We start from the raw sequence: 17,500 nt of genomic DNA on the forward strand, positions 1-17,500 counted from the left end.
TATATATATATATATATATATATATATATATATGTATGCATATATATATATGCATACATACACACATACCTACCTACCCATCTATCTATCTATCTATCTATCTATATATAAAGAGAAAGAGAAGAAGAGAGATGGAGAGAGAGAGAGACAGAGACAGATGGAGAGGTGGAGAGAGAGAGAGAGAGAGAGGGAGAGAGAGAGATGCAGAGAGAGAGATGCAGAGAAAGAGAGGGAGATGGAGGAGAGGGAGAGGGAGGGAGGAGGGAGGGAGGAGGAGGGAGAGAGAGAGAGAGAGAGAGAGAGAGAGAGAGAGAGAGAGAAGAGGGAGAGAGAGAGGGAGAGGAGAGAGAGAGAGAGAGAGAGAGAGAGAGAGAGAGAGAGAGAGAGAGAGAGAGAAGAGGGAGAGAGAGAGAGAGAGAGAGAGAGAAGAGAGAGAGGAGAGAAGAGAGAGAGAGAGAGAGAGGAGAGAGAGAGAGAGAGAGAGAGAGAGAGAGAGAGAGAGAGAGAGAGAGAGAGAGAGAGAGAGAGAGAGAAAGAGAGAGAAAGAGAGAGAAAGAGAGAGAAAGAGAGAGAAAGAGAGAGATTAAGCAGAAAGAGAGAAAGAGAAAGAGAAAGAGAAAGTGAGAGAGAGACAGAAAATCAAGGGACAACACTCACTTTCTCCACTTGTCCACAGGTCAAGGTGCTTGGGCTATTGTTCAGCCAGACCCCAAGAGATACCAAGAGACGGAAATACACATTGTTTTTGACAACGCCCAAGAGATGAGGGACTTTGCACGGTGTTCCCAATACAGCGATGAAAATGTACCCACCAAGAGAATAAAGAGTAAAGACAATAAGCATGACAGTTACAGCTATGATAAAGGATCTGCTGGGGGAGAAGAAAATAAGTATTTTGAAAAGGAGAGTGTTGATGGAGGTAAGGAATGCCAAGAGAGCAGCAGAAGAGAAAAGGGTAGTGAAACCACAGACAGATTACAGGAGAAACCAGACCAATATCTGCGCCAATCCTGTCCAGCTCTAACACTCCCTGATTAACTGTTACAGAGTAATAAAATGTTCAACTCAAGGGTTCCTGTGTATATAGCAATACCATGAACTTGTTCTGAATGGCTTTCAGGGATAATGTGACTTTTTGTATTTTGATTCCAGTTAATTTGAATATGACAATATTAGTCAGATGAAGAGTAATACAATTACCATAAACTCTAGTACAGGTTCCAGCCAGCATGGATATTTACCAGATACTAAATAGGATATTGATATGAAATAAAAACAATGACATATTAATTCAGTATTTTTCTTTTTTCTAATCAAAATTTTAAAATGTATTATCAAATTTGGTTGTCATTACAATTGTTTGGACTACCCAGTATGATAAGAGAATAAATATGCATAAAAAAAGAAATATAAATGATTGATAATCACGAAACATGGTAAACTATTAATTGAAGTGACACAAGGTCTCTCTTTATTTAGGACACTGACTTAATTGTTAGTACAAAGTGTCACAGTGAAAAGTAGAGCACGGTTATGAATATACATGTTTTTGATTGGATAGATGATGCAAGAAATGAATATTTTCTTCTCCATCTCCATTTCATTAAAAAAGGTGTAAAAATTACGATGTTTGTTCATCTTCATTTGCAACTCTCCAACATTTTCAACGCAATTGTTTCACATCTCATTGCTTATAACATATTTCCCTCTATATCTACTTAGAAGCACTCAATAAATGAAAAGAAAAGAAAAAAAGAATCCGGATTAAGAGAATTCGAGTCTTGGTTGTCCCAAGACGGTCTTACCTGAATGGAATGACACCATCCAGAGCTTGGTGGATAGTCGGAGGATGTGAGAGAGCAAACCCTTTGCTCAGCAGCCCAGGGTGAGCCCGGTAGACCTGTAGGGACATCTCTTCTACTAGTTCCATGTCCTCATCCAGTTCATCACCTGGATGAAACAAATAACAAATTTGTTAGAAATTGAACAGAAGAACGCACGTAAAATCTTATATAATTGTATCATTAAGAAATTCCAGGTCTTGACCGTCTAACAAGATCTAATCTTAGGAGCTTGATTTTTTGTGACTTTACCTGCAATTGGGGGTAAGCAGAGATCCTTCTTAATGAGGGATGCTGAACACAGTCCTCCTAAGTAAGACAACTCTTTCTCCAAGTGTCTTAGTGAATCTGGAGGAGTTGGTGGCCACTCGTAACCCACAATGAGGACCCGAAAGCCGTAGGTATTGGCTCTTTCGTCTTTTACATAATCAGAAGCTGTTTCTAGGGAGAACATGACCTCATGTCCTGTAGGCAAAATACAATATCAATAAGCATTGCTCCTGTTTTTAATAAACATTTAGTGATTATATCAGTACAATAGCAAAATACAAAGCTTGAAAGAAAGAAAGCAAAAGAAGTTCCCAACAATCACCTGGAAGAATTACTGTCTGATGTGGCCAGTTCTGAGTGCCAGAGAACTTATTAAGGACAGCCCAGTAAGGAGGAGGAGCTCCCTCTTGGTCCTGTGACACTGCTGTTCCTCGCTCTTGGCCATCACTGTATACAGGCAGCCCACCAACACCGATGTCTACCTCTGTGCTGCTTAAGCTTGGTACATACACCTGGCATTGACATTGCTTTGATTAATTCACAGACAAAATATGTCTTTAGCAGTCTATCTTATCCATGTTTACATGGTCATTTATCATAGTAAATAAAAATACCTAACAATGGTAGTAACCATTCTTCCTTTTACTCAAACTGTATTTTCTAATAATAAAAAATAGCCTAAACCTTTCCTCAGCTTTCCTAAACCTACAGTAAACTGTCAACTAAAATTAATGATTAAAGGAATCACCTGTAATGAATCCTCTGGCTGTGCAGTGCCACACTGGGGGTCAAACTCCAAGGTCATCCACTGAACAGAGCTTGGGAAACTCACACTGCAAAACATATGCACAAGTTTTTAAAAATCTATTGATGATTTGAAACAAAAAATTATGAAGAAAGTGGTCCTGTAGTACGAAAATAGTTAATATAGTTAAAAAAACATTAAACTATATCAAGGACTGCATTACATAATGATAATTTCACAAGACAAAAAAGGGTAAATCAAGAAAGCCTAATTACCGATAATTGGCTACAGTGGCTGGCCTATAAGGATGGTCACTCTCAACCCAGGCATAGTGATGGCTGGTGGTGGTGTGGCAACCCTCTATTGTTTCTGGGATGGCTGTCTGTTGTGTGACAAGGCTCAAGTTGTTTAGTGCAGCCACGTGAGGCAATATTTCCTGTATCAGACCCAGTACTGTTACTGCGCTCTGTAAGAAAAAAGATTATTGAATAATGGTTCCCCATCTCGTCTCTTAAGATGAATTAAAGCAAGACTTGGTTGGACAGCCTCTACACAACTAAAGGAGTTTAACGTGCTGACACGTTTTGTGGTTTTTGCGTCAGATGCCGGGGACGAGATAAGAGGGCATGGCCGGCACTTGGGGTGAGCGAGCGGGCAGCCCAGGCTCACGGCTTGTGCCTCCGAGAATCTCGAGGCGTTAGGCTTATGCGTTTGAAAACCCTGGTATTGCGACCGTGCAAAGCCGGAACCTCCCCGGCATGAATGGGTAAAAACCTCTACTATCCAGCTGCAGTCACAAAATCACAAAATATAAATTCATTTACATAAAAAAGAAAGAAAGAAAGAAAGAACAAAAAAACTCACCCTAGGATCAGATGTGGCAACTGGCCCAATATGTGACAAGACCAGTGGAAGCAACATGGTTATGAGGGGAGCTGTCCCAAGCACCTCCACTGCTGTCTCATCACCCACCCCGAGGCCCATGATCATCAGTTCTGTTGCTACTCGCACAATGCTCCCCACCATAGCTAAGGCAGATTTTCGCGCCTGCTGTTCAGCTATTTCTCTTGTACTCTGCTGACTTTCTGGGTCTTGAGGAGTGCTTAAAATATTTATAGAAAATAAATAAATCTATCTTTGTTTGAATTTATTTACAATATAAAAAACTATATATATTTCCTTGCAATAAACTTCAATGGGAAGCAAATCAACAATTATAAGAAACTAAGCAGTACTGAAAATATTTCAGAAATTTTAAAAATCAAGCTTTACCAGTACTTACTAATGCTTACTGAACTTACCTGTAATACATTATGTGAGGAATTTGGCCGCGGATGTGATTGGTTCCATTCACTGATAAGCTACAAGCAGAAAATGTGAAGGTAGTGCCATCAGGTCCCTTGACTGATGCTAGGCCCCCATCACCATTGCTAGTCCTTCCACCATGATTGCATAGTCTAATTGCATACTTCACCCCCTCCTGTTAAAAGACAAATTCAGTGCTATTGATGAACTGCAATTTGCAATACAAGTTATATCATAATCTATTGCTACTATAAATCAATATGTAACACACACACAAAAAAAAATACATTATGCATATATGTTGTTCAATAAAATGGAACTGTTAAACATAAGTATATGTACTTACAAAATACAGATTTAACTCCCACACCCTGAAGAGAGCACAGTTTTCTTACCTTAACTGGCACGGGCCGTTCAAACTTGATTTCAACAATATCTGCAACTGAATCATCTGGGCCAAAAGTCCCTCTGGCTACCTCCATGACACTCCACCTCTCCATGGTATGAGATGGATCTTGGCCACCTCCTCCACTTTCATCCATCAACTCCACCTCATAATCGTAAGTGCCCACTCCACCATAAACACATACACCAGCAATAACAATGCCTGGTCTGTCCACAGCAAAGCATATGGCATCTGGAGATCCATTCCCAGTGTTCCAGGTTCGGCTCTGAGATGTCCGTGTAAATCTAGATGGAGTGATGTGTAGGACACGGCCACCAGCAGGAACCTCACCCTGGAGAAAGAAGAAAATTTACATGAAAACTAACTAAAAAGATCGGGGATGGGTTGAAAACAGAGCAATTGTTACAGAGCATACAACAAGGAACTTAGGGAACAGTAGTGTGAATAAGAGTGCTACCTAGCAAAAATATGCAGACCCAGATAATAAGGATAAAATAGGAAAAAAATGAACAAACTACCTCTGCAGAGTTTGTCTCAGCTGAGAGCTCTGCAACTGTTGCAGCCAGGAGGAGGCAGGTATTGTGAACAAGCGCTGGCAGAGGAATGACTCTCTCCCCTCGCAATGCCTGACGTACGCTTCCACAGGCAACTCCAAGCAAACGGTCTAACACTTCACGGAAAGTCCAAACAATGCCAACACCATTGTCCACCTGTAGTAATGGTAATTTATGTTAATAAAATAAATGCAATCAATGATCACAATTAATGTATACAAATATTCATCAAACACTAATGTTTTTTAACCATTTCCATAAAAAGCATAAAACGTTCATGGTATGCTGAAACATGTAAAAAAAGTATTTGTAGAGACAGTTTAGTTAACTCACATGAGTTTTGTAAGTCATATGCTCCACCAGCAAGGGATATCTGTACAGATCCCCAGGCTGAAGAGTAGAGAGAGCAGCATTGTCTGCAGGAGATGGTCTGTGGGTGACCTCTGTGTCTGGGTCAGTTAAGATGGGGCAGGTGGCTCGAAGTTTGACTGTTGGTGAGCACAGTGAAGCGAGGACAGCACTCAGCAGGCGGTCACTGTCTCGACTTTCTTCCATGCTCTGAGATAGGATTGTAAAATTTAAAAAAATTCTCTTACACTAGCAATCCTACAGCATTCCTTTATTACCAATATTAATATATATCTTCTAATTAAAAACTTGCTGTTTAACCTTAGGTGACTTACTTTGTTGACGACATCCCTGGAGAGGAGCAGGTCACACAAGCAAGCCCACTTTAACTGACCAGTTGGATAAAATGCATGGAAACATGATACAAAAGTCTTGTGGCATTCATCTAATACTGATACAACCATACGTGTAAGTGGTCCAGTTTCTGGAAAGTGTAAAAAATAAAATGATATCTACTGTTTTGAAGCAGTTCACAAAAATGATATCCAACTATTCAAGCACCCTCCGACTGCTAAATACAAAAATGAAAGTTCATTCCATAATCATCTCAGTATAGATATAGATATGAAAGAGTTGAACATACACAAACCCAATAGATGAATGGATCAGTCTTACCTCTCCCGTTCCGCATTTTTCCCTTGCGAGATGGATAAGGAGCTGGCACTGGGTCAGACAACATTTGTCTTAGGAGACCTCTGACATCTGCTACACTTTCTGCAAGGCAGCCTTTCTCTCCATTGGCTCTTAATGTTCGCACTAAATGAATAAAACAGTTGAAGTTAAAACTGATTACTATTAATGGAATCTTTATACATCTTTCAAATTATAAGGAAAAAAATCTGAATTACAAACTTGAATATATAGAACCGCATCCTAAAGATAAAGTCTGTCAACCGTTCTGAAACTCACCTGAATTTGGATAGACTTCATTAATGTAGATCCTTAGTAAACGTAGACAAGCACAACAGATATAGACCAAGCGCTGGAGATCAAGCATAGCCACAGTGGGGCTGGCTCCTGTGTTTCCAACATGACTAAATTGCTGCAAAAGAGAAAATAGCCTTATAAATGCTGTTTAAATATGGTGTGGCATGCAAATATTCTAGGCAAATAGTCTTCAGTCTTTAAAAAATATTAAACAAAAATCTACTTGTGGAAATTATCCATTGTGAAGAAAAATGAAAATGCTGAAATTTCCATACTTTTCCTTACAAATTATGGGATTTATGTTTAATAATAATTTCTCTCTATAACTGCATGAAAGCATAGATCATAAGAACAGTACAGTACTGGTTACTTACTTCTCCAACACAGGATCTTAATGTTGACCAAGCCCAGCCTAATAAATCAAGCAATGACTGGAAAACATCCTGAAAATTCAGAAAAAAATCAAACTATCTAATACATAACCATATGTTGCATTAGGAAGAGAAACAGAGAAACAATATGAGGTTGTAAATGCAGAAAGGCTTGAACATGGCACCCTGGCCAAAATCATTTTATTGTGTAATTTCATCCTTCCTCAGTGCAGTGGGTTTATAAATAAGATCCTTAATTACTAAACACTACTATGCAACCTTACCCTCAGGCAGCTTGCACATAGAACTAAGTGAATGAGAGAGGTGGGGAGGTTGAGGTAGTAGCTGACAGTGGCTCATGGCAGTCCAAGCCAATCAGCTTTCAGAAAGGAACTGAGACATGCTGGTACTTTTCTAGACTAAGTAATATTATAGTGTTTGTGAAAAAGATATCCTTATCATGCTAATATATATAATGTCAATTAAGATAAATATACATACATGGAAATTTTGATATATGAATTTGAAATCCCTACAACATATGCTGAATATTAACCCATTCATGACATTATATCATGTCATGGGATTATTTTGTTCTGGATGGATGATGTCCAGTCACATCATGATCTCTCCCTCTATATATATGTTTTACATAGTTGCTTATGTATATATTCATTGCAGTTGGATTTGTATAAACATATTTATTCTTGACTTGTAAAAAGAAAATGTAAAAAAATACAAAAAATGCCTTTCAGCATCCTGTAAAATTGGGTGCTCTTTGAGCTGACAGATCTCACACATGGAGGCTGCAAACATACTATCTTTATGACGAGAGCAGCACAGGGCAAATAATCACACTGTTGCGAGAGGGCTAACAGTTACCTCAGCCTACAACAGATGCTGTATATTGAAGTTATACTGATTTTATTGGGCCAAAATATCTACTCAGAGTTTGGTAACAGCTAAATAAAATAGATGTTTGTGTATAAATGTATGGACTAAAACATTACAACTTGTTTTTACTCATAAAGTACACAATTCAAACCCCATGTCAAAATGTGCACATGTGCACATGTGCACACACACACACACACACACACACACACGCACACACACACGCACACACACACGCACACACACACACACACGCACGCACACACACACACATACACACCCACGCTGATACCAAACTTTGAGAATGCTTCTTAGCAAATTATGATCAGATATGTTTGGATCCTTTCTGTGTGCGTCCCTTCACATGTAATTATATACATACGAGGTAAAATGAAATAACTACAATAAAAATTCCACATCACACCCTTCCAACTGTCATGAAAATGACTAGGTGAAAATGGTTCATTACCTACTAGGTGTGGACATATATTGGACAGCTTAGGGACTCCCAACATCATCAACAAGAACACCTATTCTTTTACACATGACAAGAATTTATCACTTAAAGTAGTCATATCACACCTACAATTTCTATTATATATCAGCACAATATTCTGTATAAATTCTTCTACATGTCATAAAACCCTTGAACTCACATTTCTAACTGTCATGAAGAATGCCTTGCAGAGAATGGGAATGGGCTCTGTGGAGTCTTGTGTGGGTCGAGGGGCAACAGCACCTTCCTGGGAGGTTATGCGATAGAGCAGCTGCGGAATCTGACCTGCATTCACATCTGTCCCATTGTTGGATTTTTTTGATGACTTGAAGTAGAAAATGACCCTGGAAAATACATGATTTTTAAAAATTAATTTTCTTCTTTATTTGCTAATTTGTTTTAATATATCAATAATAATAAGATTCGCAGTGAACTAACATTAATGAACAATTAAAAAACAGGGAAAGGCAATACATAAATAGAAAAAAAAAAAAAAAATACTTCGAAAAAAAGAAAGACATTAAAAACGAGCTGATAAAAAGAAAATATGAAAAATATGTTTCTAATTCATTCAATAATAAACACAGGATATATCTCTATCTAACCAGTTTATATCTAAGGCACAACTTTCTAAATAATAGTGACTTACTGGTCTTCTGTTGTGACCATACTCTGACCCGATGACCCACAGTCGCTGCTTGGTCCACTCACACGAGCCCATGCTACATACCACTTATTGGCCTAGGGGAGGAAATTAATTTTTGAACATTAAACCACTTATTGAAAAAGAAGGAGAAGAAAAAATTGCATTGTCAAATTTTTTGAGAAAAATTAATATATTACAATGAGGATGAAAAGAGAGAGAAAATAAAAGAAACAAAAGATTTAAAAGAAAGAGAGAAAACAGACAGATGAGTGGGAGAAGATTTATATAAAAATAAATATTAAATATAGAAGAATAAAACAGATAGATATATATATATATAATATATATATATATTATTATAATATAAAATATATTATATAAAATATATATATATATATATAAATAAATATATATATATATATATTATATATTATAAATAAATAAATAAATAAATAATATATATATATATATATTATATATATATATATATATATATATATATATATATATATATATATATATATATAATATATATATAGAAAGAGAGAAAGAGAGAGAGAGAGAGAGAGAGAGAGAAAATGAAAGAGAGAAACCAAGATATCCTCCCTCTACAAACCTGCACTGGAACTGGTTCATCAAAGAGCATAGGATACTTCTGTCGAGCACCACATTCATACAGCATTTCTTCAGTCTCTGCTAATAGTTCTCCATCTGTTTCCTGGTCACCTCCTTCTATGCCAAGCTCAAAAAGCTGTGGATAAAGAGTTAAACACAATTGGATGAACCTCTAGATTTACAAATAAGATTTATATTCTATTCAATTTTTACATTTTTGTATTCTAATAACTCTTTTCAATTCAACATTTCTTTATCATAACAAATTCATTCTTATATCTACCAATAAAATCAAATACAATGACATTCTGAATTACCTCAACAGCAAGTGACAGAGAAAACAAACAAGCAAACAAACAAGGAAATACAAAGAATAATGTGAACAAAAAATTGCAAATATTACCTTAATCTTTCCCATGTATTCTCCCCTGCCCCCGAAGAGTCCGAATCCACCGATAAGAACATCTGTATCACACATGAACCTAATGGCCTCAATAGAGTGGCCAGAATAACCCCAACCTCCACCATGACCTGTAAGGAATAAAGGAAAAGCATTGAGAAACAAGTGGTAATATCTAGTGATGGTTTTCTTCACATCATAATTTTGAAGTTTTGGTCAATCTTTCTCTTCCCACTTTGCTCTTTAGTCAGGCTGATGTGGGAGAAGAGTGGAAGAAATGGGAATCTCAGACATTATAGATATTATAATTATTCATATAAAATTCAGCACACTTTAACCCATTCATGCTGGTTGACATCCTATCACGAGGTAAAAAAAATATCCCCAGACCTGGGTGACGTCCTTAGACGTTGTGCATTTTCTCATCGAGTTCCAGGAGGGGCAATGTGTCGTGCTGAAACATCAGCAATAGAACGCTAGACTGCTCTTAAATATAATCATTTAACATAATTTCTTAAACTCTGTTACTTTAGTTTAGGTGTTTGAATATCATAAAATTTGGAATAACATTAAAAATGTCACAGAAAAATATGAGATATTGATGACATCATAGTAATTTATTGATAAGTTGAATAAAAAGATCTGAGTCAAAAACTACTGTAAAATCAAATATGATTGGCCAAGAAATAAAATCAAATAAAAAATTACTTCTAACTTGTTGATTACTCGTGATATCATGTCATGTCACAAGGTACATGTACATACTTATATGTACATGTATGATTATGGGAAAAAAAAAAAAAAAAAAAAAAAAAAAAAAAAAAAAAAAAAAAAAAAAAAAAAAAAAAAAAAATATATATATATATATATATATATATATATATATATATATATATACTAAAGAATAAAGAATAAAACATATTTTTTGATGCCCCACTAAAAGATTGCTTCCACTTTCCACTGGTATTATCACATAGAAAAGAAGAATATAGGCAAAGTTCAATAAAATAACACCAGAAAAGCATTGCTGTAACATGTTTTTTGACTAAAATAACTCCTCTGAACATGGCATTATTTTTACATACCTTTACATTGTAAACAATCATGCAAACCATAAGAATAGGGTGGGTGAAAAATGCTCTGAGAGCTTCAGCGCAGCCCTGCACAGTGGGAAAACACCCCAGAATGAAGGGTCGCTCGCTTGTTATCTTCCCAGCGGGACGGGAGTAGGCAAAAATATGTCCTGTCATGAATGGGTTAAAAAGCAATACAAAAACAGAAGTGGCTCACTATCAAATCTGTTGACAGGTGTGAAGTCTTCCCTAGTATACACTCTTACTGTAGCAACTGTCTGGGGATCATCTTCTATCACAGTTAGTCCATGCTCATGCGCCCATGTAACAGTATCGATGCATGACAGCATGTGAAGTGCCACCTGGTTGAAGATTGGGGAATTTTAATATCATTATACTAAGAGCAATATTTCACATAAATAAATAACTATACCATTAACATTCATAAAATTCACATAGTATGGATATGCACTCTTCACAATAAAACAGTAAAAGAAAACACAAAAATTGTACCCAAAATATACATCCTGGCATGAACTATATTTCTTAAAACATCAAATAATTTCAAACAAAATAAAAATAGCACTTTTGCCATACCTGTGCCCGAGATACTTGGTACTCTGGCAAGATGGGCAGAGATAGTTCTGGAGAGAGAAGGTCTCGTAACCCATCCTGCAACCCTCCATTGTTGAGCCTCTGGGCTTCTGCAGCCACAATGTTATAGCAACGGACCTCTTGATTACTGTTGTCATAGCTGGGTGAAAAAAGGCAGAATTTAATAATCATTCCAGGAAACTTACAGTTTGGTTTAGGTTCATTTCATGTTATCTGTCATCAACACATCAGATGTTGAAAATTACATTAAAACTGTCATACTACTATATAATCAAACAAGAAAATTAAACATCAAATGAGTTTAAAAAATAATGATTACCTCCAGAGCACATTGTAAACAGGATCCAGGCACATGGTATGGCCACCAACATTTATCTGGTCTGCAGTGGAGAAGCTGCGACACTGTCCATCCGAGCGGCTAATTACTAAACATCTCCATCCCTCCTCCTCCTCCTTCTTCCCTCCAACAGGTAACAACACTGAAAGGAATACAATGTGTGGGTTTTATATTTGAAAGTGATATCATACTGTTTATTTGGAAAAGAAAAGAAAAAAAATGTTAAAGGGACATTAGAAAATGGTAATGAGTCAGATGGAAATAAATAAATAAAACTTAAATTTGAAGGCATATCACACAATGCTTAAATTGAGCAATAAACTACAGGACTAACACTTTTCAGTAAACATTCTTTACATTGTCCAAAGTTAGCTGATATCTTACCTAAACAACTACTATTGGCAACAACAGATGCAGCACTCAGGTTGTGAGCATTGATAAGTGACTGGTCGAGCTTGACATAGGTTACATCAGCTGATGCCCCTATCCATGTTGCTCTCCTGCCTAATCTTGGCCCTACACCAGGCACAAGACCAGGAACAGAATACCATGGGCACCTTCCACGGCTGCTTCCTTCTCCAGCATCACTCTGTGGAGCTCCTCTACCCAGCTGACCCTTCTGCAAGTATTCATGCTCATTAATTTTCTTCTATAAAGTTGATAAAAGGAGACATTTGCTACCTGATGAACAATAGGGGAATTATCATAATACTGAATCCAATAATAACAACTTACCTGAAAATCCCCACAAGTATAGATTTGCCCATTTGATGTCAGGAAGATGGTATGGTTACTCCCTGCTGCTACTTGAGTGACACGGACATTAGGAGGCAGTCGCACCATGATGGGGGAACCTCTGGAGATGAGGTCACCCACGCCTAGCTGGCCATAACTATTGCTACCCCAAGTGTATGTCTCACCATTGGCACACAGGACAACTGAAAAGTACAATAGGAAGTTGCAATGAAAAAGAGAGATAATTAAGAGACATAATTAATCAACCATGATATATTTCTTTTCCAGCAAACTTAACGTATTGTCTTAAAAACCAATGCCTACGAAAAACCTTAAACTCCAGACTGACTCCACTCTGACCAGAAACAAGACGAATCAAACAATTCTCTCACCTGTATGATGAAGCCCACAAGCCACTTGGACCACAGGCGATGAAGATCCAGACAAGTGGACCCTAGAGGGAGGAAGAGCTGCAATCTTGCTGGCATCTCTCTCCTGGTCACTACCCAGCCCATCCTCTGTTGCTGAGGGTGAGGAGGTTGTGATGAACAATGCTGTCTGTGTAATGTCAGCCTTCTAAGAAATTAATTTTTCTTGAAAATTTTGCAGGGTGTTTTGAGTGTATTACAGGTTAGTTAGATCTTTAGCAATACTCTGAATGCAACCTTCAAGCAACCATAAAATAGATAAATAAATAAATAGATAAATAAATAATAAACAAACCTTTTTTTAACCCTTTTTATGAAAATTGAACATTCTCCATTGTATCACTTTTAGTAATTCAGTATAATTTCACAACTGCATATTTAGTTACAGAAAATTTTCATTGAAGATTTAGAAGCTGAGAAAACCTAAAAGATCTGTCTAAAGAGTAGAAATACATATAAAAAAGATATGTACGTCTTAGCCCAATGTGTGTAAGCAGCTTGAAAACAACACAATGTTTTTTTTGATTAAACAGGAAAGTGGAGAAAATTTCAATAGTATTTCAAAAATATAAATCTTCCCAATATAAATAAGAAAATATGAACACAAACTAAAATTAAGTTGTTTTTTTTCAATGTGTAGTCTAAAAGGTGTCCTTTAATTTATATAGTAACAAAATATCATATATTCATATATTCAGAAAAAAAAGTTTTAAAATTTTGGCTAAACCTAAAATGGAAAAGGTGTGTTCTCAGTAAAGCTAATAAACCATTAGTGTCCTTTTACTTTTAAACTTATTTATCATTTTTAACAAGACAGATGAAGGACATATGTAAATCATGTTCAGTTTCTCATTACTCAATCATGAATGTAATTAAGGTGTGCTAATTCTCAAACTTCTGCCTCTTCTTTATCTCTCCCTCTCCCTCACTCATTCTCTCTCTCTCTCTCTCTCTCTCTCTCTCTCTCTCTCTCTCTCTCTCTCTCTCTCTCTCTCTCTCTCTCTCTCTCTCTCTCTCTCTCTCTCTCTCTCTCATTCTTTCTCTCTCCTTCCCTCCCTGCTCCTCTCGCTCCCTCCCCCTCTCTCTCTCTCTTACCTTCCTCCCTCCTCTCTTTGTAACAAAAGTTATTTCATACCATAATTTTAATGAACTATATGAATAGATTACTTACTCTCAACCAGAAAACACCATCTAAATATTCTATAAAGAAGTGACCATATATGTGTATATATATATACACAATAATATATATATCTAATTCTTTCTTATTTTCTTTCATAACCATACTTACTCTTTAAAAACAACACAAAAATATGACTTGGAGATTTTGCTAATACATTTGGGAAGACTGCTAAATGGTTATTTATAATCTCTATTTCTAACTTCTCCCATACTGTCACACTAACATTACACAATATATGTAACTGTCTTACAAGATAACAGTAAAGTGTGTTTTACATGCTATGCAGAATGAGTGCAACTATAATACACTTAAAAATACTAACAATCAGGAGTATTTCTATTTCATATATCAGCAGTAGAGGCAAATGATGGCTACTCAACTGCTAACTCTGTATGGAAAATTTGCATGCTTATACAGGTGTACATGAGTTTTTACTGCACTACATGATGACTCAGAATAATGTAAAACTATCTAAGTACATCATAGACTCTGTAACTGTAGATAAACCCTATGTGTTTTTTTTTATTCTCTTGAAAAATGTGAATGGCCATACATAATCATAATCATATATACTATCAATATATACTCGATTGAGGACATACTTTATATAGATCATACTTCAACAGATTACAGATAGATTCAAGATTAGAATTCTTTGAATGGGACTCTCACAGTTCCTAAATCCCCAACTACAAGCAGCCAGTAAATCCTGAATTTAGACTTTAAAGCTTTACAGTCTGTGATTAATCTGTTAACGACAGGGCAGTTTTGGCTCTGCCTAGGCATAATGCCAGAGTATTTAGAAATGTTCAGGCCTAATGCCATGAATTATTTGTCCACTGAGGCAGTGCCAGCCAATCATGCCAATCATCTGGCCATACAAAAAGTCTTGATGTGATATCGCGTCCCCCGCAGGAAGACCAGCCGGACCATGACGTGATATCACATCATTTGTCAGTAAGAGAATTATCAAGTGATGTACTGTCTGCACCTTGGCTTGGTCACAGAAAAGGATGAATTTGAAGTTCCTGATGGTCACCTGGAACACAAACATCAAGATACAAAGAACCATTATCTTTGTCTTTCAAATGGAGCGGAATGATGAAGAACCTTTGTCAAAAGTCTTGGAAACTTACTAAAGCATGGAGAAGGGTAATGTGGATATCGAAGTTATATAAAAAGATACATGTCAAGTATTCCAGCAAATGTCCAGTTGTATTTGTCTGCATATATCTGAATAAATACATGCATATATCTCACTGTATTGAAATTCAACCATGCATATTGGATCTTAATGGCACACATAAGAACAGTGGTGCATATGCCAGCAAAATGTAGAACATATATAAGTGTGTATCTGTGAACATGCAAGCCATGCATTAATTACTATAGAACAAAGATTTACAATATATCTAATAATATCTAAAAAAACTCAGATACTGAATTCTTCCTAAGTCAGAAGCAAGTTGTAATATGAAATAACTCCAGGAAGATCTTACCCTTGAATAACGTATGGCAAAAACCAACCCTGGACAATCTTATATCTAAGCCTTATATATAAACCAAGTTCATCTTATGGATAAATTTCCTCCGTATGTCTAACTGCAAAAAATAACATATAAAATAAACAAGTAAACACACATTGAACAAAACAAAATAAAACCATATTAAAAAAAGTGCAATAAAATATTTGAATGTGATGAACAAAATTACTAAAAAAAATCACTTTCCTTGACATAGTGATCACTAATATCTGGAATAAAAAAAAGGAAAAAAAAAAAAGGGGGAGGCTTAAGATTGGGGAGCAAATATGATACTGGAAGGTTAAATTAAAAGGACAAACACTTATTCATAATGGGATAAGCTTTTAAAAATCAGGGTTGACACTAATTTATATTAAAGGTGGTGGTCAGTTACATTATCACAATGCCAAGATCTACTATTTGGTGACACTTGTAATTCTTGTCAACATGTGAATTTATTTGGATAAGTTTTGACTGAATGAATGAGTAAGAGAGAGAGAAAAATCAAGAAATAAAAGACAAAAGTGAATGGATGAATGAATGAATAAATGAGAGCAAGAAAGAAAGAAATACACAGAAGGAGTGTGAATGAATGAATGAATGAATGCATGAAATATAAAGAGAAAAAGAATGTATGAATGAAAGGTGAAAGAGAAAAAAAAACAATGTAAAAGAGAAGGAGAGAATCAATTTATGACTAAATGAGAGTAAAAGAAAAACAAATTGAATGAGTGAGAAAAATTGTTGTAGAAAGCTGCTTACGAGAGGAGCTAGGGACATGTTTAACCCTCTCTGGACGGGTGGTACAGTATTGTACCGCGCATTCAAAAGCCCAGTGGCCGGGCGGCACAGTATTGTGACAGCCATTCAATTGATTTAGGCCTAATAATTTGAACGCCCCGGCATTGTGACATTCAAGGCTAGAATGCCCCCGTCGTGGATGGGTTAAGTAGATGGAATGCTCTACTGATGTCATCTAGGCTTCATGTGCTCTTCACGAAACTGAATCTTGTCAAGTGGTGACAGCACTTTAGGAGTCAAGACTGTTTAGGAGTCGAGTCTGACATAAAATCATTTGGTGATTAAATCTGTATGATTTTTAAAATTAAGCTTAGGCAGTAAAATTAATATTGTTTCTTGTTTCTGGCCATTACTTTTAACCATAAATTAGATTAGGTTTGCATTGCTTTTGAGCTGTTTAGTCTTAAGGGACATCATGGTTATTAACCCATTGCTTTTGGGTGTCATGACATAGATGTCAGCACCAATAAGGCCTAAGAGACGGGTGTCAGTGCGTACATGACACGACATCAGGATCTTCTCACAGTTGAAGCGTGCACACAGTTATGAAGTCTTATGGCTGTAATGGCGATAGCTCTAGAGCTACAGGGTTCCAAAGTCAGCCTATGATGGATTCATGAAAAAATATTGTTGGGACTAATCTGTGCTACCAGGAGAGCGGAGAAAACCCTTTCCCCATCCCTCTAATTTTAAGCCAGTCCGCTAGTGTCGTAGACTGCCCGCCTTGACGACCAGTTAGGTCGTTAGTGCCCCATTGGCAATGGGTTAACTTAAGTGGTCAAGCCCAGTAATCCTAGACTTACTATAGAGTGAAAAAGTCAAACTTGGCTAAGTTTAAGTTAGCATAAAGATGGATAAGGTTTTATCAAATCAGAATACAGATTAATATCCCAAAGTAAAAGAGTAACCTATGTAATGATGCGATGT

The 17,500-nt window shown here is 36.5% G+C and overlaps 2 protein-coding genes across 13 annotated transcripts in view; one reads left to right on the plus strand and one right to left on the minus strand.

The window, feature by feature from the left end:
* LOC122264033 (uncharacterized) overlaps positions 1–1,290 on the plus strand; it is a 13,608-nt gene extending 12,318 nt beyond the window's left edge. For both annotated transcript variants that reach the window (XM_086537399.1, XM_086537400.1), the window contains one exon: positions 677–1,290. In XM_086537399.1, coding sequence (XP_086393525.1) covers positions 677–1,038 — 362 coding nt within the window. In that variant the 3' untranslated portion in view covers positions 1,039–1,290. The remainder of the gene's footprint in view (positions 1–676) is intronic.
* Positions 1–17,500, minus strand: part of hiw (MYC binding protein highwire) — an 88,369-nt gene that overhangs the window by 50,183 nt on the left and 20,686 nt on the right. For 10 of the 11 annotated variants that reach the window (XM_043032666.2, XM_043032665.2, XM_086537397.1 and 7 more), the window contains 24 exons: positions 13,031–13,162; positions 12,639–12,841; positions 12,288–12,522; positions 11,886–12,045; positions 11,549–11,705; positions 11,169–11,313; positions 9,882–10,009; positions 9,480–9,614; positions 8,867–8,958; positions 8,378–8,561; positions 6,831–6,899; positions 6,439–6,571; positions 6,145–6,285; positions 5,805–5,953; positions 5,455–5,679; positions 5,086–5,277; positions 4,557–4,898; positions 4,158–4,336; positions 3,721–3,958; positions 3,132–3,322; positions 2,860–2,944; positions 2,434–2,623; positions 2,094–2,306; positions 1,806–1,950 (listed from right to left, as the gene is read on the minus strand). In XM_043032666.2, the coding sequence (XP_042888600.1) occupies positions 1,806–1,950; positions 2,094–2,306; positions 2,434–2,623; positions 2,860–2,944; positions 3,132–3,322; positions 3,721–3,958; positions 4,158–4,336; positions 4,557–4,898; positions 5,086–5,277; positions 5,455–5,679; positions 5,805–5,953; positions 6,145–6,285; positions 6,439–6,571; positions 6,831–6,899; positions 8,378–8,561; positions 8,867–8,958; positions 9,480–9,614; positions 9,882–10,009; positions 11,169–11,313; positions 11,549–11,705; positions 11,886–12,045; positions 12,288–12,522; positions 12,639–12,841; positions 13,031–13,162 (4,063 nt within the window). The remainder of the gene's footprint in view (positions 1–1,805; positions 1,951–2,093; positions 2,307–2,433; positions 2,624–2,859; positions 2,945–3,131; positions 3,323–3,720; positions 3,959–4,157; positions 4,337–4,556; positions 4,899–5,085; positions 5,278–5,454; positions 5,680–5,804; positions 5,954–6,144; positions 6,286–6,438; positions 6,572–6,830; positions 6,900–8,377; positions 8,562–8,866; positions 8,959–9,479; positions 9,615–9,881; positions 10,010–11,168; positions 11,314–11,548; positions 11,706–11,885; positions 12,046–12,287; positions 12,523–12,638; positions 12,842–13,030; positions 13,163–17,500) is intronic. The other variant, XM_043032659.2, reaches the window with a different exon arrangement.

The sequence above is a fragment of the Penaeus japonicus genome, unplaced genomic scaffold (genome assembly GCF_977035675.1).
Source record: "Penaeus japonicus unplaced genomic scaffold, GWHDUDI00000001_assembly GWHDUDI00000005, whole genome shotgun sequence".
Classification (NCBI taxonomy): domain Eukaryota; kingdom Metazoa; phylum Arthropoda; class Malacostraca; order Decapoda; family Penaeidae; genus Penaeus; species Penaeus japonicus.